The sequence below is a fragment of the Mustela erminea genome, chromosome 1, assembly GCF_009829155.1.
Source record: "Mustela erminea isolate mMusErm1 chromosome 1, mMusErm1.Pri, whole genome shotgun sequence".
In the NCBI taxonomy this organism is placed as follows: Eukaryota; Metazoa; Chordata; class Mammalia; order Carnivora; family Mustelidae; genus Mustela; species Mustela erminea.
In genome coordinates this window covers 89,215,000-89,231,482 of record NC_045614.1, presented here as the reverse complement: position 1 = coordinate 89,231,482, position 16,483 = coordinate 89,215,000, and the positions used below count along the sequence as shown (strand labels likewise).

Sequence of the window (16,483 nt, the reverse complement as noted above, 5' to 3'; positions counted from 1 at the left end):
GGGGGTGCCTGGGTATCTCAGTAGGTTAAAGCCTCTGCCTTCGGCTCCAGTCATGATCCCAGGGTCCTAGGATCAAGTCCCGCATCAGGCTCTCTGTTCAGCAGGGAGCCTGCTTCCTCCTCTCTCTCTGCCTCCCTCTCTGCCTACTCTCTCTCTCTGTCAAATAAATAAAAAATCTTTAAAAAAAATTTTAGGACTAGAAAGGTTACCATGTGATGGCCTAAGAGGAAGATGAAGTTTATGAGCATAAGTTGCCCAAAGTAATCTGCTTACATCTTACATACCTCTTGCTTTTTTTTTTCTTTCCTATAGACACCTGGCAGAGAAATCACATGCTGGGACTGTTTCTTAGCCTATAACCCAGCTAGGGCTTAATCTTGCTATTGTTAAAGAGATCTATGCCAAGGACATACAGAGACTCCAGCACTGTGTGTAAGGATGGGCCCACAAAGGCTGGGCATGGCCAGAAAGATCATACCCTAATCCCAGGATCTCTGGGCCTCATTCTCAGAACTAATTTGTGCACTAGGACATGACTCAAAAATCTGATCACTAGGCAGAAAAGTGTATTTTTAAAAATCTCCATATCTCTTCTAAAGAGACACCTGCATTCTTTATTTAACAGCTGTATACAGGGTGCTCTTCAGTGCAGTGTGTATCATCTTTCCACTTGAATAAGTACTGGGTGCTCCAGCCCATCCCTCATCAACTTGGTCCACACCAGAATCTCAGAACTCCATGCGGTCCTAACTGTCCCTGGACCCATCATATTGGGCCTTTATAACAAACCCTAGTACCCTCCCAATGCAAACAAACAAATAAAAACAAACAAACAAACAAACCCCAAAACACCCTAGCCCCCCATCCCCACTTCAAGTTCTAAGATTTCCTTGACTCTCTTTGGGAAGTCACAACCTGGTCAGGACCTCAGACAGCTCCACATCTCTGTTGGGGAGCGGCCTATACCTGTTGGAATGTTCTGTAAGCAGGCTGGGGTCCCTCATCCTTGACCTCTTCCTCTGCTGCTGAGAACACTGTTTCTTCTTCTTCCTCCTCACTTTCTTCAGAGCAGGAATCAAAGGCATCAGCATAATACTCTTCAGCCACAAGCGGGTCTTCAGGGATCTCTGAAATAGAGAATAAACAACAATCAGACCCTAGAAGTCATTAAATTAGACTGAGTCTAGGATCTCCCATATTTTCCCAGAGATATATGTTATGCTTGCACTGACAAAGCTTTCATGGAGTGTAGAGCTGAATATTAGCTTCCTGAAGTGTCTGGTTGACTTTAATAAATACTCAGCAAAATTAAGCCAGTAGAGGAAAGGAGGGATGATTCATTTATATTTTGAAGGTGGAAGAATAAAACCATGACATGAGAAGAAATGATCTCCTTTAAAGTCTTTACATTCAGAGGCATGAATCCTTATGACAAATGAGGGGATTTAGGAACAAACACTGGATGAGAGGCTTTGGCTGCAGGACCCTATTACACACCCACATTAAACTTCTGCAGAGGCTGTTGGAGCAGAACTTGGTCAGCACTCTTCCCTGTTGTTTCTTTTTTAAAAAAATATTAGTTAAGAGACCAGGCAAGATGGATAGGATATACAGCAATGGCATTTAGGCAAGCCGAGGGAAACATTATGAGTTTTTTCCCAACAGGCTATGAAGGCTTTTGAGGTGGAGTCAGCTGGGACCCTGCTTACTCACCTCTATATGTGACATTTATTTTTTTTAAGATTTTTATTTATTTGTGTGAGAGAGAGCACGCACGCACAAGCAGGGGGAGCTGCAGGCACAAGGATAAGCAGTCTCCCCACTGAACAAGGAGCCCAATATAGGACTCAATCCCAGGAATCTGGGATCATTACCTGAGCTGAAGGCAGATGCTTAACTGACTGAGCCAACCAGGCATCCCTATTTTTTTTTTTTTAAAGGAAAGACCATCCCTTAAGTTGATGCCAAGAAGTGGCTACCTAAGTTATTTTATGCAATGTTATTACTAACTAAAAATGTAATTTTTACTTATAATGGTTTTCAACCAAGAAAGGCCAAGAATAGGTCACCAAACAACAACAACAACAACAAAAACCCATAACGATATCAACTCCAATTTCCTAAAGAAGGCCTAGAAATAGGGAAATACTGTTGGGGAGAGGAGTGAATTACAGTGACAGCCCACACATTAAAACCATGGGCATTTTCGGCTTTGCACCAGACTCTGATTTATAAACAAAAACAACTCTTCTGATTTATAACAAACAGCACTGTATTTCATCCCACTGGTTCTACTCTGTGTTTACTGGGGGAAAATACGGAATTACGGGTCAGAGAATCAGGTTTGAATCTAAGCTCTACCACCTCTTATGTAAGAAGTGAGGCAAGGGGCTTGAGCTTCCTGAGCCAATTTCTCCAGTAAAACTGGCATAAGGGAAACCTAGCAGGGTAGCTATGAAGATCCAGTAATAGGATTCTTATGAAAGCATTGTCTATAGGGAAACTTTATAAAATGTTCACTCAATTTCCACATCTGAAAAAAGGGGCTTTTTGTTAACTGATTCCAGAATCCTCTGGAAGTAAGATACTTAGGGACTACTTTAAAATCTTTGTTATCTATGGTTTCCCATAAGACAAAAAAGGCAGTGTCATGGCATCAAAATTAGCTCAAAAGACAAAAATAATATATACTCAAAACTGCCTTTGCCAGCTTCTTAGGAAGGAGCATATTGGGCATTTTGGAAACTCCAACACAGCCTGTTTCCCTTCAGATCACATGTTTTCAGTTTAACAGCAGATGAAGTAGATTCTTTGTATATAGGGGTCACGTTTTATAAAAATCTTTATTCAAGATTGATTAATGGAATGGAATGGTGGACAGAATAATGTGACTCCCTGTGTCTCTTCGTCCGCTCCCCAGCATCTGTCTTTTTCACAGATTGGTCCATTCTTTCCCCCTCTTCCCACTCCCTCCTATTTCCTCTTCCGCTCCCAAAGGCTCTCTGTTTGTCTGACAGTTACTCATTCATTTACTTATTCCTTATATTCTCCCTTTTCCCCTCTATTTCTCTTCCCCTCCTCCTTTAGGCCAGAATATTTGCTTTCAAATTTTACTGTGACACAAGAGGAAATATATCATTTACATTGTTGCCCAGCACACAGAAATGTGCTTACATTTGTGTACAAATATAAATTTATAGTTGAAAGTTTCATGCATCAAGATTTACCCATACTAAATATGACACATTCTAGTCTTTCACATTCTATTCAATTTTTTACAATGCTAGTTGCAACTTGTTAAAGTGATTTCTCAACACACAATTTGAAGAACACTGGTTGAGAATGCTGGCTTTGGAATCCAAAAGATCTACGTTTAAATCGAGGCTTTAATATCAGCTGTGTGACAGGCATTATTTAAACTTCCTGTACTTCAGTTTTCTCACCTGTAAAATGGACATGACTGTAACCATCTCTGAGGATTGTTGTGAACATTAAATAGTATGATGGATGTAAAGCACTGTGTACATGGTAGGCACCGAATAGATGTCATTTACTAACATGTAACATAAAACTCTGTATATGTGTTGCCTGTAATGCACAACACCAGGAAGAAATATAAATATTAGACAATCACAGATTTTTATCAAGTTTAATTTTATATATACACATACATGCACAAAATAGAATTACTTCTCAAAATCCATACCGTACCCATTTCAAATGGGCAGTAAGGCAGCAGGCCAAACCATACAGACAAATCCTTCTCTTGATAAATACCAAACCCCACCTCCCATAACATGGCTTCCTGTGCAGTCTTAGCCTCAGAGGAAAGATTCCCTCTCTCACCAGGGTTCCCCTCCCAGGAAGGAGAGGAAGGAAAGAAATGCTCAGTAGAATATGCCATCCTGGGACTTATGCCTGAGTCAGGAAACTGACTGGGATGAAGCCACCTCCAATATTTCTTAAACAAGCACCACTATCTTGGTGCATCTCAAAAAAGTTCATTTTCACAAGGAAAAGTCAAAAGAAATATAAGTCTGCTCAAACTGTGTTTGTCAAGCTATGTGTTTTTCAAACGCGGGCCCAGTTTGAAGCCTTGTTAGGCTAAGGCTCATTTCTCCTGTCATTGAGGGAAAATGGTCTGTGATAAATAGCTTTAATTTCCTCACACCCTGAAGTCAGCCTCATAACAGATGCGCTGGAGCGGCATTCCAGATCTCTACGAGGCTGGGTTGGCAGCGGCAGTGTGTTTATGAAGGAATCCTATCATGGCTGCCTGAGCTTGGGCATAGTTGTTGCAGGTCCACTGAAGGGTATCTTGGTTCCTTCCATAGTTTGGCGACCGTGGCCATTGCTGCTATAAACATTGGGGTACAGATGGCCCTTCTTTTCACTACATCTGTATCTTTGGGGTAAATACCCAGTACTGCAATTGCAGGGTCATAGGGAAGTTCTATTTTTAGTTTCTTAAGGAATCTCCACACTGTTCTCCAAAGTGGCTGCACCAACTTGCATTCCCACCAACACTGTAAGAGGGTTCCCCTTTCTCCACATCAAGGGATAGACTTTTGACTTTCTGAGATGGGAAAACTGAAGCTTAGTCATCCTGATGAACTGCCTGGAAGGAGATGGGAATAGTGAATGACAGGGCCCCTCCCTTAGACTCAGCCCAACTGTCACTACACTTGACCTCAGATGTGCTCGAACTGCAGCGTACATCGGGATCCCCTGGAGGCCTGATTCCTGGCCCCATGCCCAGTGTTTCAGATGCAGTAGTCTTGGGAGGAGGGCAGCGCGGGCTATGCGGTAAGACGCTGCTGCCAAGTCTGGCAACACTCTTTAAGAACTACCACTCTACCTCTTAGGACCTTCAAGGAGAAAGTGACATACAAGTGCAACTGTTTAGTGAGACATTCCCCCATACTTCATCAATTATTGCACCAGCTCTTCAAACTTCTAAAATGATCGGGGAAATGCACCAAGGAATTTAAAAAAAAAAAAAAAAGATGCAATAAAACAAGAACTTTTCATCAAGTCAAAACCAAGTGTCCTCTAAAGGAACTTGGTTATGTGGCAGGAATACCTCAGCCTGTGCACCCGCCACCACCCTGAATGATTCTAACCATTCAGTACACCATGAACAGGTGCATGCCATGAGCTTAGCACAATGGTTTCTACAGGGTGGTCCCAGAAGAGCAGTAAGAACATCACTTAGGGTCTTACTAGAAAAGCAAATTCTTAGGCATCCCAGACTACCTGAATCAGAAACTGGGGTGAGGGTCCTGCAATCTGCATTTTAGCAAGCCCTCCAGGGGGATCCTAGAAGTTTAAGAATCACAGACTTAGCATAATGCCTAGCACTTACTGTCTGCTCAGAGAAAAATAGTTTCTACTGATACCCCCCCATTGATAAGCTCTTAGGAGGCAGGAGCCATGCCTATCCTGTTCCCTGTGGCTTCTCCAACCCGTAGCTCAAAGCAGACACTCCAAACCTTTTGTCGAATAAATGAATGCCTACGTTTCTAAAAGATAAGGACTTTTGAACTACTACATAGTATTTCATGTAAAGAATTTCCTAATCTTTGGGGGAGGGCCAGGAGAAGGCAGGGAGGGACTATGAAGATTTTTTTCCCCTGAGACCCCTCTTTCTCGCCTCTCTCTCAAAGACTCGGAACTTTTATCTCAGAAGGAATCATAATTTGCAACAGTAAAAATGTCTTCTTCATACCAACATCTGCAGCTGTCTCTGAGTCTAGACTACGCAATGTGTGACAGCAGTCACTGGTAGACTGTGCTCTCCTCCAGGTGCCCAGACTCCGCTTCAGCCACAAACCACTCTCCGCACATCTAATAATAGTGTCAGAACGGTTCGGTGACCAAGGGACTTGTGATTTGGGAAATCCAACAGATGCACTCACACTTTTCTGCCCCTTCTCCTAGGAAGCCAGCAATATCCACAGGACACTTTTTAAAATGGTTCTCACTCTGCCCACCATCTAGGGGAAAGCATTTCCTCATAGAGAGCATGCTCTCTCCTGCTGCGGCAGAGCCGGCTGGGGCTGAGTAGAGTACCTCGGGCCAGGCAGCTGCCCAGGGATGCCCTTCTTTATTTTTCCTTTCTTTTTTAGTTTTTCGAAGTGGGCAATGGCTTTATTATGAGCCAGAAAATACTGAACAAAAGATATAATATGAAGAAACTGATCTATTGTTAGATCTTGATGTGGCTTCCAAAGACCGTCTTCTCCCATTATAAATTGGGAGCAGCGGTGCTCAGAATGACAATAGTTATTATTATACTGTCAAGGCAGTCCTCAGAATTTCTTATTTTCCTAAAAATGGCACTTGTGGGTGTGAAAAGGATTGCCTTAATCCATTTTTTAATGAAAACATTTTAAATAAAGACATCACCCCATATGTAGGAGAAACCTGTGATTAACATGCTACATCATTCCCCAAACTACTGGGTGAGACAATGTCTGGAGAAGGCACTCAGAGGCAGACACTGTCGATACTGAGCTGCCTCAGTTTCCCCAGGGAGCGCTGTCTTGTGTAAGGTTGGGACAAGTTGGGATAAAAAACACAGAAACTGAAGCCCAAGTTAACTGGTGATGTCTGCTGCTTCTGAGGAAGGCTGCCTCCCACCAGGAGAGGGAATAAGGAGTAGAGATTAGAAGATAAGCTATAGGGTCAGCCTGAGGTTCAAATCTGGCCCTTGTTGTGTATGGGCTGTGTGACCCTGGGCAGCCTCTGTCACTTCTTGGGTCGATTTTCTAACTCTAAGTGGGCATAGTGAATACTACTGGTGTGCCACTGAAACCTCCTAACCAGACACATTTTGGCACACTCACACTCCAATTGTGTTGCTGTGTTTGTTACACACTGACCATCACACTGTTGCTGTGTTTGTCAGCTCAGGCCACCACAGCAAAATGCCACACACTGCGAGGCTTAAACAACAAAAATGCATTTTCTCATAGTTCTGGAAGCTAGAAGTCCGAGGTCAAGGTGTCAGCAGTTCTGATCTCTCCTGGGCGCCTGACCCTCTGCACACTGGTGCTCCTGGTGTTTGTCAGTGTCCTCATCTCCTCTTCTAACAGAAGAACCAGTCGGATAGGATTGGGGCTCATCCTAACAGCCTCATTTTATGTTAATCGCCTCCTTAAAGGCCCTATCTCCAAATGTAGTCACATTATAAGGTACTGGGGGTTAGGTTCAATATGTGAATTTTGGGGGGACAAAATTCAGCCCATAACAATTGCTAACAGGGCACAAATGTTCCCTTCTCCAGACAAGTGCTCTCAGATCGAAGAATTTCCTTAGCAAAGAGGTTATACATTCCCTCCATTGTGGAGAGCAGCCTTGGCCAGTGACTGCATGGCTTACAGTGGAGACAGCCCCCTGGTATCACCTGCTCCAAGTGGGATCGGGCTCATTCCACTGCTGCCCTGTCCAGACATACCCCTCTCCCCCAGCCCAAGAGTGCTCACTCAGCTAAACACATGCACCAGAATAACCACCTCAGGCTCCGCATCTAAGGAGTCCAACCGAAGACTTGGGGATATTACAATAATAATATGTGAACTCATGAGTATAGCATACAATTTTACAAAAGATAAGTGCTGCTATTCAATTATGTAAACACCTCTTAAAGGAAAACAGAGGCCAGCAAGGTCAAATTCTTTTATATTATACATTTAATCCTCAAGACTTTCTAGAAAACAATAGAGCCCATAGCTATGGACACTGCTAAAGTGAGTCATTTGTCAGATATCCGTTACATCTCAGACACCTCAATTTTTTATTTCTTGAGGTCTGATCTCCTTGCCCTGCTAAAAGTTTTCTTAAAATGCTCTATCTAGTATGGTGTCCAGAGCATAGTAAGTGCTTAATAAATGACTGTAAGTATTCCCTTCGGTAGAAAATGTTACTTTTCTTCATAGCTCACATACCAAACATAAGTACTTACCATTCCAATTTTAGCAATATGCTGCTGAAGCAAGCACCCAATTTTAAGTATCTAGAAAAATACCTGACATGAGTGCAGGGGAAGAAAAGATGATCCCTTCTGCCAGAGACAAGAGGAGGGCTTTGGCCGTACTCCAGAGAAGAGGTAGGGAAGGAGTGGGAGGGGTCAGAGCCGACAAGCTGCTAGAAAATCACATGCTCCTTGAGATGCTACACTCATCAGACACTTAGCATAGTAGGTGGAGAGGCTGGGTTTGCTGTCTGAACCACTAAGTGTCAGAGGAGGCCCCCAGCCTCAGTACCTGAGACACAGGCAGAGAGAGCCTGCACGGCAATCATGAAGAGAGCTCTGGACAAGCTTTGGTTGAGCCAAGCTTCCTGTCGTCTTGGGACAGGGTGTCCAAAGCAATGTCTGGGTTGTATCATTATTGGTTTGTAAAAGAATTTATACATAAAGGGCCAAGAGCAGAGCTGGAGCAAACTCCCTTGTCTTTCAGGGAGACAGCTGGACTCCGCCAAGGAGAACTATCGTTGCGGAGATCCCGGGCTTCCGTTCTCCTGCAAGCTAATAAAGGTACTCAGTTTGTCACACCTGGACGTGCCTTCCCCTGCACTGAAGACAAGGACTGACTCAGAAATTTTGCTGTTTTGGAAAAGGCACTGTATCAACTTCTGAACTTCAACATACACTGGGTTTTATTTTTCCTTTTCAATTTTTAAAAGCCATCTCTCCCCCCACTGTGATCGTGAGACGGTTTTTCATGGTTATGCAGTGAGTCATCAGCTGGGCCTAGTTCTCGGGGTGTCCTAGTTCCCACCAGCAGCTATTAAGATTGCTCATGGGAGCTCAGAAGTCATGGAGGGGGAAGGGTCCACTTGGAGGGCAGCGATCATTATTTTCCACAGTGAGTCATCCCTTTTTATGGTTCCCATGGGCTTCTGCTGGAGGTCCTGGAAAGGCCGTTACTCCACATTCCAAATGCTGCTGCATCTCTATTTCATTACAAAGAGCCCCCTTCTGGGCCTGTGGGAAGCGAGTCTAATTTTCAATCACCATAACATTTAGTGGGGCTGGAGGCTTAGAGCAGCATATTTGCTAGGGAACATTTTGAACCAATGTTCAGTTCAGGGAGGACTATGGACAGCCCTCAGTGAAACGAACACACTTACACTCCAAGGCAGAAATAAAAACTCCAGATAGCTCAGATCTTATAATCGCCTCCAATCTCACACAGGCTGCCACATATCTTTCCTAAAGCACTTATTACCATATCATTCTTCCCCCCAGCAGTGGCTCCCCCACTGTCAATGGCGATACCTGGGTGCAACTCTCTTTCCCAGACGTTCCTCCTCATATCAATGAGTCCACTAGCTCTCAGTTAAAGGTCCATGCCTAAAGGGATTCTGACTGGGTGGCGCTGGGCTGGGTCCAAGCAGTTTTATATTTCTGATGCTTTCCAGACGCTTCTCCTATGTCCCTTTAGAACAGGACCTAGGCTTTCATAACCTGGACTCAACATTTTCTCCTTAGCTCACTTTTGGTTTCTAACTTCCATTTCTTTAAAGAGCTCTCTGTCTAGAATTGCCTTGTCCAATATGGTAACCACCAGGCACATGTGGTTATTTAGATCAAAATTAATTACAGTGACAGAAAACGACACATTCAGTTCCTCAGTTGCGCTGGCCACATCTCAAGCACTTGAAAGCCATCTGTGACAAGATTATAGAACATTTCAGTCATCACTGAAAGTCCTACCAGACAGTGCTGTTCTAGACTGTCCTCCTTTCTATGTCTAGCTCTACTGGACTGCACCCTCTCGCTCGGATCTGGCTAAATTTCTTTGAAGCCCTGGGATGTGAGTCCCTCTCCCACTCTGACCCTCTGCTTCTCCCTTGGCCAGCACACCCTCCACCACCAGCAGCCCCCATCCCTGCAAACGAGAACGTAGAACCACAGGCCAGAAGGTTTTCCAATCCTCATTGCCCTGGACTTAGCAGGGGGAGGCAGTAACTTGATCTCACTGTAGTCCTGGGCCTCCTCTGCATGTCCCCAGAGCCACTTTGAAGAACCTATCAAATCAAACTTTCTCATTTATAAGATGCCTTTTCTACCTTCTTTTATACAGTGCCTACAAGTTGAGCTGTTTTTTTCTTTTTTAAGTTTTTCTTTAAATGCCAGTTCGTTAACAAAACAGTGCAGTATTAGTTTCAGGTGCACGACATAGTGATTCAACACTTCCATACTTCACCTGGTGACGAGTAGAGCTTTCAAAGATATTCATCACTCCCCCTTCATCCCAGAGAGAGGCAGCTCATGGACCTCCTAAGTCCCCACAGTAGATAATGTCTTTCATTGCAGAGCAGAGATCAAGTTCACTTTATTAATCATATCACTAAATGTAAGCGGAACGAAATCTCAATTACACACAATACATTTATAGTCGGGGGTTGGTGGCAGTGGCTTGGTTTTCTATCTTTTTGATGCTTTCCTCTCTCACACAATAAGCTATAGGTTAGTACTAGAACTGTGACCTATTCTAAAATAAAGCCTCAAAACTAAGGCTAAAATTAGCCATGCTGATTAGCTTAGCCTGCAGCATCACACATGAGGCTGTGAAAGAATTTTCTTAGCCAAATGCATATTCATGACCCTTTCTGTAAGGAGGGCTAAATTAAGTACAGTACAGTGTCTTTTTTATATATAGGACAGCAGCTTCTCCTGTAAGTTTTTCTTCGAGTGACATCTATTTGAGCAAGCACACCAAAGGTACCCCTGCCCCAACATAAGAAAGAAAGAAGCTCCATGATCCATTTGGAAATAGGTCTCCCTTAAGCTCTGAAGTCTGCTTTTATTCTACACGTCAAGGTGATTCTCCCGTAGGCAAAACTCTTAACATTTCTCTGAACTTGTTTTTCTGATTCAGAAAGCAAAAGTCAAAATAAGGAGGTAAAGTTTGTCTTTTCTCCACCAGATTCAGAGAAATAAATATGGGCTGGGGTATCCACACTCTCACTGGGAAATAAAGGGAGACTGAACAGAGAGACCCTGAAAGAGCTGGGGCTGTGGGGCTGGATGCCACGCCATGTCAGGAGACATCAAGTGTTGTGATTTTAGGCACCTGGCTTGAGCTTCCTGGGCCTTATGTGTCTCATCTGTAAACAGGGGACAGTAATAACTCAGCACCCTAGAACCTGAAGCCTGAGCTAGGTGGTTTCAGGTTGTTCTCCTACTCTAGGGCTTGCAAGTGTACAACATGGAGTAACAGACTAGAATCAGCATGCACATGAATCATCTGGAGAACCTCATGAAATATGAACTCTGCCCAGTAGGTCTGAAGTGGGGCCCGGGAGTCTGCATTTCTGACATGCTCTGGCTGCGCTGGAGATGCTGCTGGTCCCCGAACCGCACTCTGAGGAGTAAGAGATTCGACCACTGCTCTGGGCTCCTGGCCATCAAGTATTCGTCAAGAAGTGAGATCACAATGAAGATTTTTGTGAAGTTGAAGAATCCGAAATGCTATTAAAACGAAGCCTCTGCCACCTTCTTATTTTTCTTTGGTTATATTTCCTTGTTAACAGAAGCTCGGTTGTGTGCAATGCATTTAGCAATTTGTTTGTTGGCAGAAACAACACCTTGTGCCAAATAGGATTTCCTCTCCAATGAAATCCTGAAGTTATTTATTTTTTCCACCTCTATTCTCCTGGAAAATGTTTGCTTCTCCTCGATAGCAACCCCACAGTTAACTGGCCAGCTGGAGGCAGTCAGTAAACTGCCAGAAGATGCTTGCTGGTGCAGATGTGCTTAGTTCACCAGTGTGTACAGGTCAACTGAACATGGCAAGATGGGTTGATGATCAAAAAAACATGTGGGAACTCTACTGCACTGCTACTGTGGGCATGACATTCATTTAAATGTTTTAATTAAGGGAAGTGCATCTTATATACACCAACTTAGGCCCATTTTTGTGGTCCAACTCAGGAAAAGTTTCTACTGCAATCTTGGATTTCCTGAGTGACCTGCCCTTGCTTGACCTGGTTACTTCCTGTGGAATGAGATATAGCTTTAGAGAGCAAGGTAAGCCCAAGTTTAAAAGGAACTGTTGTGGGGTGCCTGGGTGGCTCAGTAGGTTAAGCATCTGCCACGGGCTCAGGTCATGATCCCAGGGTCCTGGGATCAAGTCCCTCATCAGGCCCCTTAGCATGGAGCCTGCTTCTCCCTCTGCCTGCCACTCCCCAGGCCTGTCCTGTCAGATAAATAAATAAAATCTTTTTTTTTTTTAAAGGAACTGTTTCATGGTCTATAAACTCTAGACAAGCTTCCATTTACATATCCTTAAAATAGTAAGTAATAGCAATTATTTACCTTTGTATGACCCTTCATGATTAAAGTGATTTCAAATATTTTTCTCTTTTCTCCCTCACATCATGGTACGAGATGAGCAGGTGATGTTAGCCCCCCCCATTTTGAAGACAAGGAATATAACATTTGGAGCTACCTGACATTTTTAAGTTAATTTGAAAGTGGCACACTCCAAACCATGTCTTCCGATTCCAAATCTAGGGCTCATTTGTATTAAATCATGGTGACTACATAATTCAATTTGGCCATTCTGTAGAGGTAGGCACTCGATTTGGTCACATACTCGCAAATGCAACAACATTTGCAAAAGGTGACTTTTTCAATTCATGGCAGCCTCTATGTCTTATCCATATGTCAGCTCTTTCTCTTCCTCTTCTCAACCACTCTCTCTACACATGCATACCACAAAATACCACAGAGCACTTTCAAATAATGTCTAAAATACTGACCAGAAGTGAAAATGTAATTTTTTACATAGGAAGTCACTAGGAAGAGGCGTTCAACAAAAATTACTGCACTAGGGTCACCTGGGTGGCTCAGTGGGTTAAAGCCTCTGCCTTCGGCTCAGGTCATGATCCCGGGGTCCTGGGATTGAGTCCCGCATTGGGCTCTCTGCTCAGTGAGAGTCTGCTTCCCCACCTCTCTCTCTGCCTGCCTCTCTGCCTACTTGTGATTTCTGTCTGTCAAATAAATAAATAAAATCTTTTAAAAAATTAATGCACTAGTTATGTATTGCTGCATAATAAGGTACCCCCAGACCATGGCTTAAAACAATAATAAACATTGATTATCTCAAGTCTGTAAGTCATGAATCCAGGAATGGCTCAGGGGGAAGGTTCTGGTTCAGGGCCATGAGGTTTTGGCTAAGAAGTCACCTGGGACTATAGTCATCTGAAGGCTTGATAGGGGACTGGAAGATGCAATTCTAAGCTCACTCACGTGGCTCTTGGCAGGAGACCTCAGTTCCTTGAACACAGCCTTGAACATAGAGGAGCTTGAGCATCCTTACAACGTAGCAGCTGGCTCCCCTCAGAAGGAATGATCCAAAAGAGCAAGGCAGAAACTGCAATGTCTTTTGTTTCCTAGCCTTGGGAGACACACTTTTCAATTCCCATTCTATCCAACTGACTATACAGATTATTTCTAGTCAGTGTGGGATGAATCCTGGCATGAATACCAGGAGGCAAGAATCATTGTGGGGCATATTGGAGAATGGTCACAAAAAAATTACCTAGAAGTTTCACTTTTGTTTCATTTTTTTTGAGGTAAATATTTATTTTATCTTGATGTATAGATAGTCGGGTTGTTATAATGAGGTTACATAATGTATCATGATAGACTTCACACTAGAACTCTCTCCTAATATCCAAGTTGGTGATACCTCAACCTTTAAAGGATTATAAAGAGAAAAACACACATGTAGCAAGATTCGGTTCATAATTAGGATACATATGGATTTGAACAGTCAGATCCTAATGAAATTTCATTGTTCCCCAAGTGGTCAAAATCATATTTAGGGGAAGTAAGTATGTAATTATTTTTAGCATCATATCATATCACTAGAATTCTAAGTATTCACAAAACTCATGGGGAGAAAAATACCACAAAACTAAGATATACCATAACCTACATTAAGGTGAGCATGAACTGATTAAACAGAGAAATGTCAAGAATGTGGGACTCTGATCAGGAGCATTTAATGGGATCTATGTCAGAGTTATCTGAAGAAACAGAACCAGTAGGATATGAGAGGGAGAAGACAGAGACAGACAAATCATTTTAAGTAACTGGGTTCTCACAATTATAGTGGGAGGTTGGCAAGTTCAAAATGTGCAGGGCAGGACAGCCTAGGCAAAAGTTAATTTTGAAATCTTGAGTCCAAAGGCAATTTGGAGGCAGAATTTCTTCTCAGGGGGACCTCAGTTTTTTCTCCTACGATCTTTAACTGATTGGATGAGACCCACCCAAATTATGACAAGTGGTAGCTTTACTCAAAGTCTACTGATTTAAATGGTAATCATATCTAAAAAATACCTTCACACAACATCCAGGCTGGTGTTGGAGTAAACATCTAGGTACCACAGTCTGGCCAAGTTGATATATAAAATTAACCATCATAAGATCTAACAGGAGTATTCTTTCCCAGCTTGGATTCTGACAGAGAAGATGAATGAAGCTGGCAAAGAGAACTCAAATCTTCCACTCAGGTTGCAAAAGTCCCAAACAGTAGAATTCCAGGACACTCCCAGGACTGAGCACCATCTTAACACCTAAATGTTGACTTAGAGGCCAGTTTCTTAAATAGAAACAAGAAGCTACTGTCAGAATAAATTGCCTACCTTAAAAAGTTCTTGGTCTCTAAGTATTCAAGGTAAACTCTCTACAGATCTCTGGTAGAGTTTTCTTTACAGTCATTTTCAGAAAATCCTGTCATCTTCATTTTGTTTGGAGTTTTCAAACCTCTCTGGTGAGCCTGACTGGCTTCTTGGTCAAAACACTGATGCCCAACATGAATGACACCAGGGAAACAGTCTACCCTGCAGAGTGGATCTGTGTAAGGTTGCCTTCTGGAAGGTGTGGGTTACCCTGACCCACATCTGATCACCATATCACATCATGGTGGTATACCATGACCACAGAATAAGTATCTGCACAAAAGGCTCAAGGGCTTATTAAAATAATTTTCCTTATCAATTACTGATGTAGTGATTCAAATGGGGGGGTCCTGTGATAGAGATAGCAGACCAATAAAACCATCAAAACGAATGTTTAAAAAAGCTAAATTCAGGAAAAACTGATGGAAAAAAAGCTCCACTAGAGCTCTTTTTTTTTTCTTTATTTATTTTTAAGTAGGCTCCAACATGGGGCTTGACCTCACAACCATGAGATTGAGAACTGAGCCCAGATTAAGAATCAGATTATAAACTGATCGATCCACCCAAGTGCTTCCCACTGTATTTCTTGTAATAGCCAGGAACTACTTCCAACTTTTTAAAAAACTGGTTGTCTTAGATTGGATTCCCCAGAGGTAGATTCTGAGATGAGGACCTTCATCAAAGTCATTTGTTAGGAAGGGTTCCCGAGACACTGGTAGGCAGTGAAGAAGTGGGAAAGAGGGAGCAGGAGGCTAAGCAAGGGGCCAGATCAAGCAGAGTCCCACAGGGGTAACCTTGGCTCAATTCCACAGAGCTCTAGGGCCAACTGATGGAGGCAACTGGAACATTTATATTTATACTCTTGCACACATTAGTCACTTTTTAAAGACTGTCTTGGGGAACTTTGGTGTGTGGGGGCAGGAGTGAGGGGTAAATTCCCAGGCACTCTGGCTCTCTTTGAGTATTGGAAAAGCAGCCTGTGGGGGTCTAAGAGCAGCCTCCCACAGCCCCCCAGCAAAAGAGACACACAGGTGGGAGTTGAGCCCAAGAAAATGGTAAGGGGATGGAAGGGGGTATAGATAGAACATTGATAGCACCTGCTACATGGGGGAAACTTTTCTCTCACACTTGCTTCCTATTCAGGGTTCTACTTATTGTGGTTTCTCCAATCAGACACTCTCCTGCCACACGCCTCCTCTGAAAGCAGGTAATGAAATCCCAGGTGCTTACCTGTTCTATCTGGAAGTGCCTGAAACACTTAATCTGACCCACATCTCCAAACACTTAATGGTTCTCAACATTTTGGACAAACAACTTCCCTTCTTAGTTACGATTTATATTTCAATTTGAAATTGAAGTTTGTCTTATCCAATCACATTCCAAACCTAAATGAAATTTTAGATTTGCCTTGCACCCAGCCCACCAAGCCCATCAAACTGCTACACTGAGCTTGGGTCCTCAGGAAGAGTGAATCTGCCCCAATCCTAGCTCCACTTGGCCTCTTGATCTGGACTGAGGTCTTTAGGTATTGTTGAATTACTCAGCCATGGTGTTTATGGAATTCTAAACTCCCTTAGAGCTGATAACATTCCCAAGAAATCATCACCCACAAAGGAGAAGAAAAAATCTTGAAATCACAAGTTTGAGTGCCCTCTCGCTGTTAATATCCAGCTCCTTCCCTCAGAGCATGTACGTTTTTATGCTCTGTGATTGTCCTCCAACACACAATGAAAAAGCCCAGGGCATGCCTACTGATTTACATCAAATTCTTTTCACAAACAGC

General features: G+C 43.1%; 1 protein-coding gene across 4 annotated transcripts in view; it reads right to left on the bottom strand.

Annotated features, from left to right (window-relative positions):
- NEK11 (NIMA related kinase 11) overlaps window positions 1-16,483 on the bottom strand; it is a 258,711-nt gene that overhangs the window by 104,985 nt on the left and 137,243 nt on the right. For all 4 annotated transcript variants that reach the window (XM_032333018.1, XM_032332991.1, XM_032333000.1 and 1 more), the window contains exon 12: window positions 967-1,127. In XM_032333018.1, coding sequence (XP_032188909.1) covers window positions 967-1,127 — 161 coding nt within the window. The remainder of the gene's footprint in view (window positions 1-966; window positions 1,128-16,483) is intronic.